This window comes from Hypanus sabinus, chromosome 4 (assembly GCF_030144855.1).
Source record: "Hypanus sabinus isolate sHypSab1 chromosome 4, sHypSab1.hap1, whole genome shotgun sequence".
In the NCBI taxonomy this organism is placed as follows: domain Eukaryota; kingdom Metazoa; phylum Chordata; class Chondrichthyes; order Myliobatiformes; family Dasyatidae; genus Hypanus; species Hypanus sabinus.
Genome location: NC_082709.1, coordinates 149648048 through 149667201, shown reverse-complemented (window position 1 = coordinate 149667201; position 19154 = coordinate 149648048). Strand labels below are relative to the sequence as shown.

Sequence of the window (19154 nt, the reverse complement as noted above, 5' to 3'; positions counted from 1 at the left end):
TCAAAAAAATTACTTAAGTCCCTCAACATTTCCATCCCCAACTCTGCTCTGAATCTCTTCTCCTCAACGTTATTCAATTCTTTAAAACACTTGAAAGGCTATCAAGAATATACATAGCCTGTTCTCTTTCCACCCAAGCAATAAATATATTGTGCTTTATACTTTATCCTTCTAGCTTGCTCACTGGGATAGAATTAGGATTCATCATACAAGGTCCCATTGGAACATTAGCTTCTTCTACATTTTCTTCTCTTACAATAATTACGTTGCAGCAGTTTGGATTTTCAGATACGAATACTGTATGAGCACAAGATTAATTGTTGATCCTGTAGATGCTAAAAAACTTGGAATAAAAAAATTCAATAAGTCAAGCAGCATCAATAAAAAGAGAAAAAATCCTAACATGTCAGTTCAATTACCTATCCTCAGAACTTTAATCCTCTTGCTAAGTATTTCATTTCATGAAAGTTTAGCATTTGTGATACATCACTGAATTTTGTAAACCGAGTATGCCGAATTTAATAAACTTACGCTTAACCTGCATTAGATGTCAATACTTCTGTCAAGTCAACCAGTCATCAAAACACTCCATCAATGAGAATGAGAAATGTTATAAGCTTTACGGCCTCAGTAAAATAAGTTTTTTTAAAGCTCTTGTTAATGAAACTAGCTCACATCATACATAGTACCATCTACCACTGGAAAAGTTAATTACAAAATTCAAACAGCAAATGCCACAACAAGTTGTAAAGTTTCAATAAATCTAGTCACAAGGATGCAAAGTGTTTTTGAACAATTTAATTTAAATAGTTACTACAGTGAAATGCATCAAAAATTAATTTGCAACAAAATTGGTCCCATAATATAGAAATATAGAAACCATATTTCAAAAATATGCTAAGATTATGTGATCATTCATGCACAAAGAGGATCAAACTGATTTAAAATGCTGGAATACAGTAGATAATCAAATGAAATAATTACAGAACATCTGTATCTTAATCTTTCAGATATGTTAATTTCCCAGCTAAGAATTCTAGTGAGCAGAAACAGAAATTTTGCAAAACAAAACATTTTGCTTGCATATTTCTGATCTCAATGTATATGAAATTGCTTTATTAGTAAAATCCTCAATTATTTTAGACCGAAGAGTGTCGAGAGATAGTAAAAACATTCACTTATTTAAAAGAGATAAGTAATTACATGTTGAATCTTTACATTTAAATTGGAATTAAACAAACTGAGAACACTAAACAAAATATATTCATCAGACATTCTAGTAACAAGGCTGATATTCAAAACCTTAATATCTGATTCACATTCAAATGTCATTACCATAGAACCAATAGAAAGGGGTATCACAATAAACTTACTGAATGAGTATACTCAGAAGTCCAGTTATTTTGTTCCTTCATCTACCAACTTCTAAACATTGGTTCATATGCATTCAAGAGAGTCAGCTATTTGCATATAGATAACAAGATCGCACAAATCACATTTGGAGAAATGTTGCCACTTGGGATCTACAATACGGTTGAGAATGTAATTATGGGAATGTTTTATGATTTTAAAACATCCATTGATCTAAGCGTTAATCTTACCAATGTATAAGATAACAGAATAAAAAAGGTCAAGGAATGGAAGAAACTATATAAATAAGGCTTATAACTCGGAGACAATGCCCAAAAGAGTAAGGTGCTTCTTCAGTTCCAAGTCATGCAAGTGCCAGCTCAGCCCAAGAATTTTAAGGATCCCTAGTTCAGCAATATATTATAGAATTATAGACCAGATCGTTCTTTAGGCTAACAAGGTTTATAGGTAATGCAGCCATGGAGTGTATGGAAGATTATACTAGAACATGCATTGCTCCCTACCAAGATAGAGATGATACTGAACACAGAAATAGGTCAGAGACTGAAAATTGATTGCATTTATTTAAAAGGCATTTAATGCAAATACATCCAAACACTGTGTAACAAAACCTGTTACACAAAAAAACACGTGCATAAATCAATTCCAATTATTGTTTCTAGACTGCAATGCTTTGTTTCAATAGTAACAGGTAAAAATACTTAGAAGGGTTTTTACAGAAACAGAAGAAGATAGATGACAAAGCCAATATCTGTGGAGATCAAGTGAGAGAGAATGATAGAAATAATTGCCAAACCAACTTGCTAATTGCAGATGATTTACCTGGATATTTAAACTTGAAGATATGAATGGGAACAAAGAGGAAAAGAAAAACCTGAAGTGACATACAAAACAATTACAGAAAATCTTAACAGAATGTTGGAAGCATTCAATAGATCATGCGGCATCTACAGAGAAGTTCCTTAAGGTTGGCACAGCTGGGAAAAGTAGTGGAGATAAGCTTCCACTATCTATCAAATGCTCCCAATGCTGTGATCTCAAATAGCCTCTGACAACTAGGTCCAGCTCCTGGCCTTCATGTGTGGCTTAGCTACTAAGCTCAGCAGAACCACTTCTACTGACAGGAGAAGAGACAAAGGTGGGTTTACTGGCACCTAAAAACCAGTCACTCCCAAGGAGATGGAACTTGTCAGCTGTGGTTGGCAGTTCATCCAGGAAAAGGAAAACTCTGATGCCAAACCTCCACTGCCTTATGTCCATACTCATTCATGGGAAAAGCTTGGGTAGTAAACTCAGGTGATAAATGCAGAGCTGGAATCCCTAAGACAGTCCTACATTGAGTTCAACATCGGCTGGTAACTCTTGCAACACCACTGGTGCCAAACTGTATCAGTCTCTTTTGCTCCTTTGGATTCATCAGCTGCATGGAGAGGAGGAATCTGCTGCAAGGACAGCGGTTTGATTTTCATATTGTACTACCCTGCCTCACGCAACATGTGGGCAGCTAGGACACAACATCCATGGTTGACCCCAACCAACGGGGTGGGGGGGGGGGCGGTGTGTGTGTGTGTGTGTTTGGGGGGGGGCATCTACAGAGAAACATGTTACAAGTTACTGACTTAAGAATTTCAGATAATCATCAGCTTTAGAAATTTGTATCAAAACCAGCCTATTTTAATGGAAAAAGGGATGGCATAGTATTCTGGAGTGAAATGTTATGCTTTACAGTGCCAGCAAACAGAAGACTGGGGTTCAATTCTCACTGCTATTGGTAAGGAGTTTGTACCTTCCCCCTAAGACCACGTGGCTTTCCTCCTACATTACAGAGGCTCGCTCACAGGATAGGGTTAAGTTATGAGCTGCTGTGTCTCATAACTCCAGCACTGTTTCTAGTTTGCTTCTCTTCCAACCTCTCCTTTTATTCAGCATGATTAACAAGCCTTCACCTTCCTCTGGGGAGAACCACGTCAGTCTCTTTCTAGGCCTCACATTCTCTGTCCTCTTTTTTTGCCATTCTTTCCCTATAACTGAAAATGTGTTTGATTTCTAACTTTTCTTTGTTCTAATGTAGCTCAAGTTTATCATCATCTGACTACCTATATGCAACCAAATAAAATGTTGCTCCAGGCCATGGTGCATTCACAATGCATATATCACAAACAGCACACAGAACAAAATATTACCACAAATAAGTTAATAAAATGTCAATCAAAATGCAAGTGAATTGCACAGCACAGGTAAACAGTACAGAAAAACAGCTCGCTATGCGAGTGATGAGATCTCAGTGGTGTTAGGGTATTTATTAGTCTCACAACCTGGGGGAAGAATCTGTTACCTAGTATGGCAGTCTTAGTCCTGATGCTCCTGCACCTATTTCCTGATGGTGGTGGATGAAAGAAATTGTGAAATGGGTGGTAGGGATCCACAACAATGCTTCCCTTTGTACATAATGCTCCCAGAGAGACGGGAGACCCCAGTGATCCTATCGGCTGTTCTTAACTGTACTCTGCAAGGTCTTGCGGTCTGATATCTTGCAGTTTCCTTACCACACAATGAGGCAGCCAGACTGGGCTTCAGCAGAAAATTGTTAGAATGTGGGTGTGGAGCCTTGCATAACTCATTCTCCTCAGGAAGTGCAGATGCTGCTGTGCCCTCTTGGCACGAGGTGTTGTGGGTCCAGGTTAGAATACCCATAATGTGCACACCAAGGAAGGTTGTGCTCTTCACTCTCTCTATGGCAGAGTGCTTGATGTGCCATGTAGAGTGGTCAGCCTGAACCTTCCTGAAGTCCATAATCATCTTTTTTATCTTGTCCACATTGATACTCGGATGTTGTTCTCATAACATTTGACAAGCCTCTCCACTTCCTCACTTCAACAACTCATCATTGTTGCTCATGAAGCCAACCACTTGTATCACCAGCAAAATTGAGAATGCGGTTTGGGCTGGACCTGGCAGTGCAATCATGACTTCAGCAGGAAAGCAGCGGGCTGAACACACAGCCCTAGAGGGCATTAGTGCACAGCAGGAAGGAGCAGGAGATATTGCTACCAACTCGAATGAATAGAGTCTTTCTACTAAGTCCAAGATCCAGTTACAGAGAAGGATGTTGAGCTCCAACGAGGACAGTTTACCCACCAGCCTTTGAGGGATGACTGGGTTAAACATTGAGCTGAAGGTGATGAACAAGTTCCTGGCATATAAGGCATTGTTTTCTTGGTGGGACAGGATGGAGTGGAAGGCTAAGGCCAAATTAAACAGAAGGTGAACTGGAAAGGATCCAATATAGTTGGAAGGTGGGATTTTATACAACTCACTACCAGTTGCTCAAAGCACTTCATGTTTGTTGAGGTCAATGCCACTGGGCAGTAATCATCTTGGCCAGTTACTGTCACTCTCTTGTGCACCGGAATGATGAGTGGACCGATTAAAATGGTAGGCAAACTGGAAAGGGTCTAATGTAGCTCAAAGATGGGATTCAATACAATCCATTAACAGCTGTTCAAAGCACTTCATGACTTCTGAAGTCAGTGGCACTGTGCGCTAACTGTTTAGCTCAGTTACTGTCACTCTCTTAAGCACCGGAATGATGGTAGCTGCCTTGAAGCCTGCAGGGATAGTGGACTGTTGCAAAGAGATGTTAAAGATGTCCTTTAAGACCACTGTTAGCTGGGCTGCGCAATCCCTCAGCACCTGATCAGGCATGTGTCCGGCCCTGCAGCTTTGCATGGTTTTATCCTGACTAGGATCCTCCTCGCCTGGGCTCCAGCAGGATAGGGTACCTGCTCCTCAGGGGTGGAGCGGTGACTTCCCTCGAAGTCACATCATTTATTGTGTCAAATCGTGCACAGAAGGCATTCAGTTATTGACGCGCCAGTAGTTCATTGATCCTAATCTGTTTCTCTTTCCACAGGTGCTGCCAATCTGTTGACTATTTACTGCATACTCAGTTATTTCAGATATACTTAAAATGCAGCTTTTTGATTTGTGTTACTATTCCCGATTTGTACTTAGAAACCACTTAACAGCAATTCACCCAGTACTACATCAAGGATTAAAGATCAGTGTCTTAAACTCTGTTTGAGCTTCTGTGATCATTTTTTTTTAAACTTTTTTTATTGCATTTTTAAATGATTACAAAGTATGAAAAAAACAATGTATATAACCCTTAGCCCCGGAAGGAAGGAAGGAAGGAAGGAAGGAAGAATGAATGAATGAATGCCTGGTTGTTGGAAGATCTCCACATGCTCCATGGAATTCGTAATAACTTTAATATGTATATTTATTTCTTTCTCCTAATAACCAATTGTTTCATCCTCAGAGCATCTATATATTTAATCCTGTCTTTTGTAAATAAGGGCTCCAAATTTTCAGAAATGTTTCATATTTATCTCTTAAATTATAAGTAATTTTTTCTAATGGAATACAACCATAGATTTCTTTCTTCCAAGAATCTATACTTAAATGTGTATCCGATTTCCAAGTAACTGCAATAGCTTTTTTGGCTACTGCCAGTGCAATTTTTATAAATTCTTTCTGATACTTATTTAGTTTGAGTTTCGGTTTTATCCCTTCAATATCACCTAGTAAAAATAATATTGGATTATGAGGAAGTTGTGTTCCTGTAATTTGTTCCAGTAAAAGTCTTAAATTTGTCCAAAAAGGTTGAATTTTAGAGCAAGACCATGTCGAATGTAAAAAAGTACCAGTTTCCTGGTTACATCGGAAACACTGATCCGATAAATTTGGATTTAATTTTTTTTATTTTTTGTGGTGTAATATATAATTGATGTAGAAAATTATACTGCACTAATCTTAACCGAACATTTATTGTATTTGTCATACTATCAAGACATAGTCTTGACCAATTTGTTTCTTCAATTTTAATATTCAAATCACTTTCCCATTTTTGTCTTGACTTATGGACTCCTTGTTTAATTACCTGTCTTTGAATCAAGTTATACATGCAAGATATAAATTTTTTAATATTTCCTTTTTGAATTAAAATTTCTATTTCATTAGATTTCGGCAATAACATTGTTTGACCTAATTTTTCTCTTAAATACGCCCTTAATTGAAAGTAACAAAATAAAGTGTTGTTTGATATTTTATATTTATTCTTTAATTGATCAAATGACATTAATATACCTCCTTCAAAACAATTCCCTATATATCTAATCCCATTTTGAATCCAATTATATAAAAGTTGATTGTCCATTGTGAAAGGAATAAGTCTATTTTGAATTAAAGATCTCTTTGCTAATAAAGATTTTTTTGTCTCATCATCAACATTTATCTTATTCCATAAATCAATCAAATGTTTTAATATAGGAGATTCTTTCTTTTCCCGTATCCATTTAGATTCCCATTTGTATATAAAATCTTCTGGTACATTTTCTCCTATTTTATCTAATTCTATTCTAATCCATGCCGGTTTATCTTTCTCGAAAAAAGATGCAATAAATCTAAGTTGATTTGCTTTATAATAATTCTTAAAATTTGGAAGTTGTAATCCTCCTAGATCAAATTTCCATGTCAATTTCTCCAACGATATTCTTGACATCTTACCTTTCCAGAGGTACTTCCTCACATATTTGTTTAACTCTTGAAAAAACTTCTGGGGTAATTGTATTGGTAATGATTGAAATAAATATTGTAATCTAGGGAATATATTCATTTTTATAGTATTTACTCTACCTACTAATGTTATTGGTAATGCCATCCATTTTTCAAGATCTTCCTGAATTTTTTTCAAAAGTGGTAAGTAATTTAATTTGTATAAGTTTTTTATATCATTATCAATTCTTATACCTAAATATTTTATACCATTTGCTGGCCATCTAAATTGAGTTATTAATCGACATTGATTATAATCTCCTTTAGTAAGAGGTAAAATTTCACTTTTATCCCAATTTATTTTATAACCCGATATTTTCCCATATTCTTCTCGTCTATAAGATAATTTGCGTAGTGAAAGTAATGGATCTGTTAAATAAAGTAGAACATCATCAGCAAATAAGTTAATCTTGTATTCTTCCTGATTAACTCTGAAACCCTTAATATCTGGGTCCATTCTAATTAATTCAGCTAGTGGTTCTATTGCCAACACAAATAAAGCAGGTGATAGTGGGCAACCTTGCCGAGTTGATCTTGTTAACTGAAATGATGTTGAAATTTGACCATTTGTCACTACTTTAGCTTTGGGATTAGTATTTAAGGTTTTAATCCATTTTATAAATGATGTTCCTAGTCCATATTTTTCCAATACCTTAAATGAAAAATCCCATTCCAATCTATCAAATGCTTTTTCTGCATCTAAAGCAACTGCCACACTCATTTCCTCCCTCTTTTGTGCTAAATGGATTATACTAAATAACTGAGTTACATTATCTGCCGATTGTCTATTTTTGATAAATCCTGTTTGATCCATATGCACTAATTTTGGTAAGCATTTAGATAATCTATTAGATAAGATTTTTGCTATTATTTTATAATCGGTGTTTAATAAAGAAATAGGTCTATATGATGCTGGTTTTAAAAGGTCTGTCTTTTTTTGGCAATACTATTAAAATAGCTGTTGAAAAAGATTCTGGAAGTTTATGCGTTCTTTCCGCTTGATATATTAACTCCATAAAAGGAGGAATTAATAAATCTTTAAACTTTTTATAAAATTCAGGTGGAAAACCATCTTCTCCTGGAGATTTATTACTTTGAAGTGATCCCAAAGCTTCTTCAACTTCCTTCAATGTAAAAGACATACCTAATCCCTTCTGTTCTTCTGTATTTAATTTTGGAAGAGTTATTTGTGATAAAAATTCTTCTATCTTAACGTCATCATTCTTTGATTCTGATTTATACAACTCAGAATAAAAATTCTTAAAAGCCTCATTAATTTCTAGAGGTTTATAAGTAATTTCATTCACTTTTGTTCGAATTGCATTTATTGTTTTAGAAATCTGATCTGTTTTTAACTGCCATGCAAGAACTTTATGTGATCTTTCACCTAATTCATAATATCTCTGTTTAGTTCTCATAATTGCTTTTTCTGTTCGATATGTCTGGAGTGTATTATATTTTAACTTCTTATTAATAAGTTGTCTTCGTTTTTCTTCTGTCATATTTCTTTGAGATTCTTTTTCTAATTTTATAATCTCTTTTTCCAATTGATCTATTTCTATCATATATTCCTTCTTAATTTTAGAAGTATAACTTATTATCTGGCCTCTCAAATATGCTTTCATTGCTTCCCACAATATAAATTTATCATCAACTGAATGTAAATTTGTATCTAAAAAGAACTGAATCTGCTTTTTCATAAAATCACAAAAATCTTGACGTTTTAGTAAAATTGAATTAAATCTCCATCTATAAATTGATTCCTCTTTATCTATCATTATCATTGTCATTATTAAAGGACAGTGATCAGACAATATTCTTGCTTTATATTCCACGTTTTTCACTATCTTGAATATTTGTTGATAATAGGAAAAAATCTATCCTTGAATATGTTTTATGTCTATTTGAATAGAATGAATAATCCCTTTCTTTTGGATTGATTCTTCTCCATATATCAATCAAATTTAAATCTTTCATCAATGATAGTTAATTTTGCTACTTTTGATTTTGTAATAGTCTTTGTTGATCTATCTAAAACTGGATCTAAACAAAAATTAAAATCTCCACCTATTAATATTTTATCATGTGCATTAGCCAAATTCAGAAAGACCTCCTGTATAAATTTTACATCATTTTCATTTGGTGCATAAATATTCATAAGAGTCCACAGTTCTGAAAAAATTTGACAATGTATAATTAAATATCTTCCTGCCGAATCAATTAATACATTTTGTATTTTAATTGGTAAATTTTTATTAACCAAAATTGCAACTCCTCTTGCCTTTGAGTTAAATGAAGCTGCAATAACATTTCCAACCCAGTCTCTTTTTAATTTCTGATGTTCTATATCCGTTAAATGAGTTTCTTGTAAGAAAGCTATATCTATTTTCATTTTTTTAATGTATGTTAAAATTCTTTTTCTTTTTATTGGTCCATTAAGCCCATTAACATTAAAACTTAAAAAATTCAATAAATTAGTCATTATTTTTATTTATGTTACTCCAATCTATAATAATACCTAATCTTTAATACCTAATAATACCTAATCATTGTACCTAATAATACCTAATCATTGTATCCTGGGAAATCTTTTTAGAAGTCTCCATGGTGCTATGTGTGTCCCCACCAATCATCCAGGCAAAAGAAAAGAAGAAAAATAGAAAATAAAGAAAAAAACAAAATACCCCCCTACTAACGTTGTGAAAGAAAGGAAACACAACATTACCCCCCTCTATTGTACGGGTCATGGCAATCGCCATGATTACACACGAGAATCCCGTAGTAACCAATTCAAAGCTCCCCAGCCCCCCCGCAACATAAAAAATATATATATATCAAAAAAACATACTATTCTCAATTAATATTTCTAAAATATTACTTTTCTCCCTTATATCGTCCTTAAATGTCCATCAGTTCCATTTGCTTTCTCTGTCTTCGTCTTTAACCATTACATTTAGAAATCTCTACTTTTAATTAACGAAGAGATGAAAGTTTTTGTGCAAACACCTCCGCATCTTGATAATCAGAAAAAAATCTTTTTCCTTCCTCCAAAAAAATTATCAGTGTTGCTGGGTGACGCATTAAAAACTTATAACCTTTTTCCCACAAAACATTTTTAACTGGATTAAATTCTTTCTTTCTCTTCAAAAGGTTATAACTTATATCAGGATAAAAAAGAACTGGTTTCTCAGCTATCATCAACGGACCTTTTCTTCTTTTAGCACCCTGGGCAGCCGCCCTCAAAATCTTTTCTTTATCCTGGTATCTTAAACATCTTATCAAAATTGATCGCGGATTTTGATCATCTTGAGATCTTGGTCTTAAGGCTCTGTGCACCCTTTCAATCTCAATTAAAGTTTCTTCTCCCATTTCCAATTTTTCAGGAATCCATTTTTGAAAAAAATTTATTGGGTCTTCTCCTTCGGTACCTTCTTTAAGTCCAACAATTTTAATATTGTTGTGTCTACTAAAATTTTCAAGTTTATCAATTTTTCCCATGAGTTGTTTTCTTTCTGATGTCTAGGCATCATTATCATCTTCCATCCTCTTCATTCTTCCCTCCATTTCTTCCATTTTGACGTCCAAATCTGTAATTTTCTTTTCCATTTTTTCCTGTTTCTTTGTCATTTTATCAAACATCGCCTCCATATTAGTTATTTTTTTCTGTAATTACTTTTAATGCATTTAATTTTTCTAATTTATGCATTATTTGCCTCAAAGTCTTTTTTGTATTTTCAGAGGAACTTTCATCTTGATCTCCATCTTCGTCTGATTTTTCCAGAGAGTCTGGCTCTCTCTCAGACTCACTTTCACTGTCGGTTTCAGTCGTTGCTGGGTTTAGTAGTTCTGGTTGCTCTCTTTTGCGCATGCTCGTTCCTTTATGCTTGCGCAGTTCTCGTTGATCTTTCCCTTTAGAAATGGCCGAGGCTGCCGCAGTCTCCTTTTCTGTTTCACCGGTGGTGTGTTGTACCTGAGTCCGCGGTTCTTCGGTAGATGTAAGCCTTGATTCTGTTCCAACTTGAGCGGTCTTCGCGGTAGCAGTTCTCTTCGTCCTCTGTTTATGAGGCATAGCTTAAAACAATCCGGAGTAGTTTATAAGTAACCTTAAAAAAGTATTAATTAACTTTTCTTCACTTAAACATTAATTTATTAACTTTTTTACGGGAGGGCTGGGTTCCAGCGTCTCGATCCTATGTCATCACGTGACGTCCCCAGCTTCTGTGATCATTTGCACTAAATTAGAAAAACGTTGGGCCATGCTCCCAATGGTAATTAGTAAGTTTTGGGAGCATTACCAATATTTTTCCACTGAATTCATGTATGACAGGTTTTGAACATATTATGCTTTACTGAGAGACTAGATTTCTCCTAAATCATTCTCAGTAATCTAAATTGAAATTACTGATAGAAGATAGTGGGTTGGTGCTAGTTCAAAAAAGCTCCAACTCCTGATAGCTACTTTAATCCAACCAGTTACCAAATTGAAAGATTTTCTTATATTAAAGTTACAGTTTAAAATGATCCCGTTGTGTCAATTTAAGGTAGATTTTGCATTTGGCAATATCTAAGGCAAGTCTGAGTGAAGACTTGACCAAAAGTATGCCATAAGCTGCACCCTGATCAAGCCCAAATAAATTCAAATCATTAACTATTTAGTACACAGGTAAAGTCAGCAAATGTGGATCAGCAATTGGATCAAAAGTTTTAACTTGGAAAACATTAACATGCACTCATAAATTCACATTTGCTGTTATTATTGAAACAAAACTCATTACCATAATACATCTTGCATTTAAACTTCAGAGTATTTTTTTAATATTTGCAGTAGACTTGACTACATATCACAAGGTTCTATCGCTAAAGTTAATTCAAACACTTTGCATAGAAAGTCAGAATGAAACAAAGTGCAGTGTCAAAAGGAATAAATGAAAATTGTCCAGGTTATGATCAAAGATGGAAATATGATAACTATTAAATGACAGATGATCATCTTTTAATTAAAATTCACCTTATAGACAGAATTTTTAGTCATGCCACATAGTGTTTTTGATGGCTACTTACAAAAAAGGCTTGAAACTACTATGAAGGAGGCCACAAAAAGCAAGTTTTGAAAATAAAACAAGCTGACAGTAATCAAGTATGAATCAAGAAAATATTGGTTAAGTATATAATTTTAGATATTTAAAGTATTAGGATCATGTATAAACGCTTCTTTCCAAAAAGGATCTAGTGCTTTCCCGGCATATATGACGACTAAACTCTCGGGCTTTCAGCTGGGTGTCAATTTTAACTGACCTTTCCATGACAAGTTCTGCTATCCTCATCAGGGATGATGCCTGGGCATTTCTAGTTCAGTGGTATATATACCCCCATCATCAGTCCCCTGATTGGATGAGGACTAACCTATCAGGTTTCCACTGCTCCACCTAGTTTCTAATAGGATTCCAGTTCTTACTTAGAATGGGACATCTTTGTTAAAATTCTCCAAATCCATAAAGAAGCCCAAATCACAGTTTACACAGGTCAAAGATGACCTGGGACTCAGGAATGGCTGGCATTTACAAGATTCCCTGTGAATTTGGAGCAGTGTATATCAGTCAGACAGGACACTTGGTGGAAACCTACATCAAGAAGCACAAGAGGTGTATCCATTTGGATTACCCAGAGAATTAGGTGGTAGTGGAACACTACATCGCAACGGCGATAGAATTGAATTCAACAGCACGAAACTACTGTGCTACACCAATGGCTTTAGGGGTCAACTGGTGCAGGAAAACTTTGAAATAAAACTAGAGAAAAAGAATTTTAACAAAGACGAAGGTCTTGCTCCAAGACAGACTGTAAACAAGGTGGGATAGCAGAAACCTGACTGGATCAGGCCTAACCAATCAGGAGGTTCGGGTGATGGGGGGGAATATATCCCACTGGACATGACAGGCCCAGGCATCATTCCTGATGAAGGTGGCAGAGTTTGTCATCAAAACATCCGTTAAAATCGAAACCGGTACCAGGCTAGAAGTCAGAGGAGTTTATTCGTTACTTCTTTACAATTTTTACTTCTCTATATTGGCTATATAAATTTGTTGCAATGGTAGTAATACAAGGCAAAGATGGGCTTCATAACAAACAAACAAAAGTCAGGGAGGGCAATAGGGACAAGAGCAAAACAAGAATGCAAAACCAATTTACAAGATTCCAGGAAATATAATTCTAGAATCAAAATCCAGTTTCAAAAATAAAAATAAACTATTTATGAAGTTTTAAAATCAAGAATCCAAAAAAAACTGAAGGCTTGTGAAGTGCTTCTACCCTTACTGTGTAACTGAATAAATTGGGCACTATTCTATTAGAACTAAATGCAATCATCCAGGCAAAAATAAGGAAAATGTCATAATGACACAGGTGCACCACTTAATGATGGAGAAATCTGACTAACATGTACCAGCACCCTTCAATGAGGTCTGGTACACGTTGTCTGACTTCCCCTTCCTCGTCTACAATCAGTTCCTTGGTTTGCTGCCGTCGAGTGCCAGGTGGTTTTCGGAAGGGAAAGTCAGACTAACATGTATCAACCCTCATTGAAAGATCTGTGACAGCAAGGGTGAAAAGCTTCTAGTTACTGTTTTTCATTATCTAGGAGGATCTATCCTGACCCAACACATTGATACAACCATGAAAGAGACATGCCACCAATCTATAGTTCTTACAATTTTAAGGGGAATTAGCATGTCATGAAGACTCTGGCAAACTTTAACTGATGTTCAGGGAAAGGCATGCTCATCGGTGCATCATTGTTTGATATGGTAGCTCCAAAGCAAGAGGCTACAGAGAATGAAGAACTTAGCCAGTTCCACCAAGGGTACAGCTCTCCCCACCTTTGAAGACAGTTACAAGATATGAAGTCTCAGGAAGACGAAAATCATTTTAGACTCCTATCACTGATTCCATCGAGCAGAAAATACAGGAGCCTGAAGACCCATAATAGTTTCTTCCCACCACTATCAAGTTTTTAAGACCAAACTGAAAAACACTATATTTTGCTCAACTTATGTTATTAGGTTACTTTTGCTCATTGTTTTGTAGGTTATGTAAAATTTTTGTTTACTTAATTTTATGTGATTTATGCTTGTTAGTATTTCACCATATTGTTGCTACAAAAAGCTAGTTTATACCCTGGGTAAGCATCTTCATGACAATAAATGTGAACTTAAACTTAAACCACATGCAATTCTCAAACCAGCTACAGGTAATCAAAACTATATTTCTATGCTTAAATTGGTTTTGGAGTACAGAGTTGATGAACCCCAAAGAGTCTTTAGCAAACTAGAAAGAAGTCAACATGATTACCTCTCATCCCCAAAAATTAAGTTACTGAAATAGATTCAAAGATTCAAAGTGCATTATCAAAGAATGTACAAGTTATACAACCTTGAGCTTTGTTTTGTTTTCAGGCAATCGCAAAGGAACCCAAAAGAAACCAATTTTTAAAAATTTAAAAAAATGAGACCAACCCTCAGTGCACACACAGAGGAAAAAACAAATCATGAAGACAATAGAAGCAAGTAACAACTACAGGATTTGAACCAAATTGAGAACTTAGATCCAAATCCCCGGAGCAGCTCTAAGTAGGCCCAAAGCCTCGGTATTTAGTTCATCATATTAGCAGGCCAAATCGTCGCAAAGTTCACAGACACAAAGCGCGGCAGCCAGGGGCAGTCTCACAGCCTCGGCACCGCAGCCCAATAGCGACAATAACACAACAGAAAGGCATGGAATCAGGTGACAAGCTCATGCCTGACTAACCTTCAAGGAATTACATTCAATGTGAACAGCAGAAAGTGAAAAAATTATTGGTTTATCTAGATTTCCATAAAATGCTTTTTTTAAAAAAAAGGTTACAAATTATGCTCAACACATTGAAGATTCAGGATAAACTATGGGATTACACATTCTGTACATAAAAAGTTGCTACAAGGCAGCTGAAATCTTAGATACTTCAGGAATCAATGAGATAATGGTTTCCATTTTACAAAGGCTTGGATTCATATTAATCCAAATCTGCAGGCAATGTCAAACAAGGAAGTATATGATTCAGAGAAGGGTACAGAGTAACACTCTGATAATCTGGTATATAGCAAGGAAATCCTGATTGATTGGATCTGGCCCACTCTGACTTGCTGGGAGACAAGTTCCTACTTCCCCTTCTGAGGTCCTAGGTCCCACACCCACATCTGAAATGCCAGGGGCTGTTTCCCACAGTCACTTTAAACTTATCAAGCTTGCTAGAATATTTATTAAACTTTAAAAAACAACATTAATCATAAATTAAAACTGTGCTTGAATATTAATTGGAGTAGCATCTGAAAATTAGTTAGTCTAGTATCACCAGTCACAAACACACTAATTTTTTGAGTTTAGTATACAAACAGCTAAAAGCAGAATTATTGTACTATGTCATCTAAAAACTTGAATACAGAAATTTCTTTGTCCAATTCATTATTATACATAATAAACTGAAAACTCTTTGCAGAGCCATGCAAAACATATTTCAAATCTTCAGAATCAAAACAAACAAGTTTCTTTATTTTGCATTTTACTTTCCAGTCATTACTTGAATGGGATTAAATGGAATAGAAAGTCACTACTGAAAAATCCCATGCACTAATAATCAATACCAACCTCAATTAATATTAAACTGCATGTTTTCACATATCTAGTAACTCCTGCTAAGTTTAAATGGAAATAACAGTTCTAGACAAACTAGTTTAATAATCACCTCTCAATTATAATTAAGGACACGATTATTTACAGAGCTAAATTAAAATCAAATTCTCACATTGAAATATACTTTTTACTTTTACAACATCAATACTTTAACTGAATAGCCAGATACTTACCAAATATATTGGTTGAATGACCTTTTCTTGAAAGAGGCTTCAATTCATTGTGCCCCCAAGCATACTGTCTATAGTTTCCCCAAGCATGTTTCATCATCTGAAAAAAGAAAAAGGTCCTTCACATCTAATTTTATGATTTTGAAACTGGATAACGCAAAACCCAGAAAATGCCAAAAACACTCTGCATTTTATGTCAATAACATTTCATCATCTTGTTCTCTACAGATGCTATTTGACTGCTGTTTTCTCTTTTTATTTCAAAAATATGTAGCATTTTCCTTATGAATTTTTAAAAATAAAAGAAAAACAATTTCAAAAAAATCAGATCAAATGATCAATTGCCTTTTCTCAAAATTTATCCAACATCCAGTTAAGGGTGTATTGGGATATTATTGCTCACAACTTAAATGTTCTACTTTTCATCTAAGTACATGTGCTCAGGCATATCTTGTTAAAAATTACACATCTAGTGTCTATTGCAATGTGAAAAAGCTGATTAAAAGAGCTTTCTTCATTTACGTCAGTTGTCATCTGCTTCTATTTGCCTGGGTGAACCAAATATTCTAATCCACCTTTGATCATCACAATTGAGTGTCTGTAACTGTTGTGTAGCCTTCACTGATACAACAATTCATTAATGGATTTGGATATGGCTTCAGGGCCCTCTTATATCACACACAGAGATACAGATATGAAATCTAATGTTAATTGAACTCTTACATCGTGCACTATGAAATTGGCTTAGATGCCAAGAACAAAACTTAGCAGTGCCAGAATGATTTAAGTTAAGAATTATTAAAAGTAAACACTGACAAAATCTATGAAACAGTAGATATTCTGGCAAAAGTGTACCACAAATTCAAGAAACCCTGGATGACAAGTTTCTTTTTTCCTTCATTCCATGTGCCCTTTACCAACTTTACCAACATTTTTCACTTAAATACCTTTAGTTTGAACAATTTTTAAAAAGTGTAAATTAATTAAATCTACAAACACAAAAGGCTGGAGGAATTCAGGAGGTTAGGCAGCATCGATGAAGAGCAGTAAAGAGCTGATGCTCCAGCTGAGACCCTGTATCAGGATGGGAATGGAAGGGTGCAGAAGCCAGAATAAGGGGGAGCAGGAGTACAAGCTGGACAGGGAAGGTGGGAGAGAGGAATGAAGTGAGAAGCTGGGAGGTGATAGGTGCAATAGGTAAAGGGCTTAAGATGGAGGAATTCAATAGGAGAGGAGAGCAGACCATGGGAGAAAGGGCGGGGGACACCACAGAAAGATGATAGACTGCAGAGTAAGAGAGGTGCCAGAAGGGGGAATGAAAAAAAGAGAGTGGGCAGAGGAAGAAAATACTGGAAGATGGAGAAATTAATGTTCATTCTGTCAGGTTGGACACTATACAGGCGGAATACAAGGTATTTCACCTACAAACAGAGTGGCCTCATTGGGGCATCGAGGAATTCAGTTTGAACTCACATGTCAGTCCATCGCCTCCTCTACGGCCACACCACTCTCAGGTTGAAGGAGCAACACTTTATATTTCAATAATAGTGTGATCCTTGCATGCTTTTTACATTTAAATTTTGATAACAAATCCTTGTGACCTCTTCCTCTATATAGATAACATCTGCTAGTGCAGCATTATCCGGATTCTAAAATTCAATTTTAGTGAAACAATCCATATGTCAAGAGTGACTAAACAAGAAACCAGAAACTGATTAATCTAAAAATCTACAAATTCATTTTCACTAACAAAAATGTAAGTGCAAAAAAATGTAATGATCAGATGCTTATTTGTCAAAATGGAATACTATCTGAAAACTGAAATATGATTTTGAATATAGAAATATTTTCTTTATTCAATTCAAAATGATCTACAAGTTGAAGCTTTAATAATGAAGCTCTGTTAGCACCAACATCAAATTTGTATGCTATAAGAAAATGTATTTTCCTCCCTATGATGTCACTTTCATCGTATCAATAAACTATTAATAAAAGATAAAAAGTTGCTGACGTGAACAAGCATAATAAAGCTACCAATGACCGTTTCTACTTTTGAGGTTTCTTCTCACAATACTCAAAACAATCTATAAATATTGCTTTTAATGTCACAACCTAGGTTTTCTTCCTTGGGCTTATTTATTTGTTCTATAACCCTTTTCAAGCTCTCAGTTCTTTTTCTGCCGGTGTCTTAAATTTAAACAATCACCCTCAGAAGATAATTGGCAGGTCAGCCTTTCTGAACTACGCTCCTAAACTGTAGAATTCAATAACTAAAACTATAAAGGATGCAGATTCAGCTATTTTTAACCTTGCTTTTAACTAATATCTTTTTGTCTTTTATTTCTTGTTAATATCTGGATTTTATTTTTTTATGTAAAGGGGGTTTCTTTTTTTTCTTTGTTACTGTTGGGAAAGGGTTTCCTTTTGTTAACTAGCAGGAATGCTAATTTACTGATAACGAGAATGGTATTCCTTTGTAAACCAAATGGGGATTAATGTTCTTTCTTCTGAGTCTGTAAGCTTTTGTTGACGGGCTTTTGGGCAGATCGGCGCGAGGGGGTCGAGAGAGAGGACGCAATGCTCTAAGCTGGGCGAGGATCGGACCCCAAAGGGGGGTCCGAGGCCGGGAGATTCTCCGAGGAGTGGGGGGGGGGGGGGGGATGAAGCGAGATGTGCTTGGTTGACCACTCGGAGGGTCCTGAGCTGTTTGGAGAGTCGAGGAGTTCGGAGGGTCCTGAGCTGCGAGTCGAGGAGTTTGGAGGGGATCGAATGGTGGCCAGAAGACTTCAGTAATTGAGCTCCAACGGTTGTGCACAAAGTGGTTTGGACTTTGATAAGTTTGGCGCCTTTTCTTTAATTTTCTCTTCATATATACTGTATCGTTATTAATCACTTAGCTATAGTAACCTTTATAAATTGTACTCATTTAATCGCATATGGTGTGCTGTCTGTTTTTGGGCGAGGCGGGGACATCACACAGCATCCACACCAGCTGATTACCCAGTTTGGCGGGGCCGAAGGCTGCTCCCCCTAGACAAGAACGAGCTGAGCAAGCCTGAGGAGACCCAGGGAGTTACATTGTGGGGTGCTCATCCGGGGTTGATTTCTGTGGAAGCTGTGTGATCACCCTCTTTAAATTGTGTCTGTGGCGAAGAGCTGGTGTGCCTTTGTGGGTGTGCGATGGCTGGTTATCGCTGTGTGTGTGTTGGGTGGGGTGGTTGCTGTTGGCTGACGAAATGGTGGTGGGACCATGGGTTGTCCGTACTGTTTGGA

The 19154-nt window shown here is 35.8% G+C and overlaps 1 protein-coding gene across 2 annotated transcripts in view; it reads right to left on the bottom strand.

Moving 5' to 3' along the window:
* man1a2 (mannosidase, alpha, class 1A, member 2) overlaps window positions 1–19154 on the bottom strand; it is a 157410-nt gene that overhangs the window by 96351 nt on the left and 41905 nt on the right. For both annotated transcript variants that reach the window (XM_059968368.1, XM_059968369.1), the window contains one exon: window positions 15885–15981. In XM_059968368.1, coding sequence (XP_059824351.1) covers window positions 15885–15981 — 97 coding nt within the window. The remainder of the gene's footprint in view (window positions 1–15884; window positions 15982–19154) is intronic.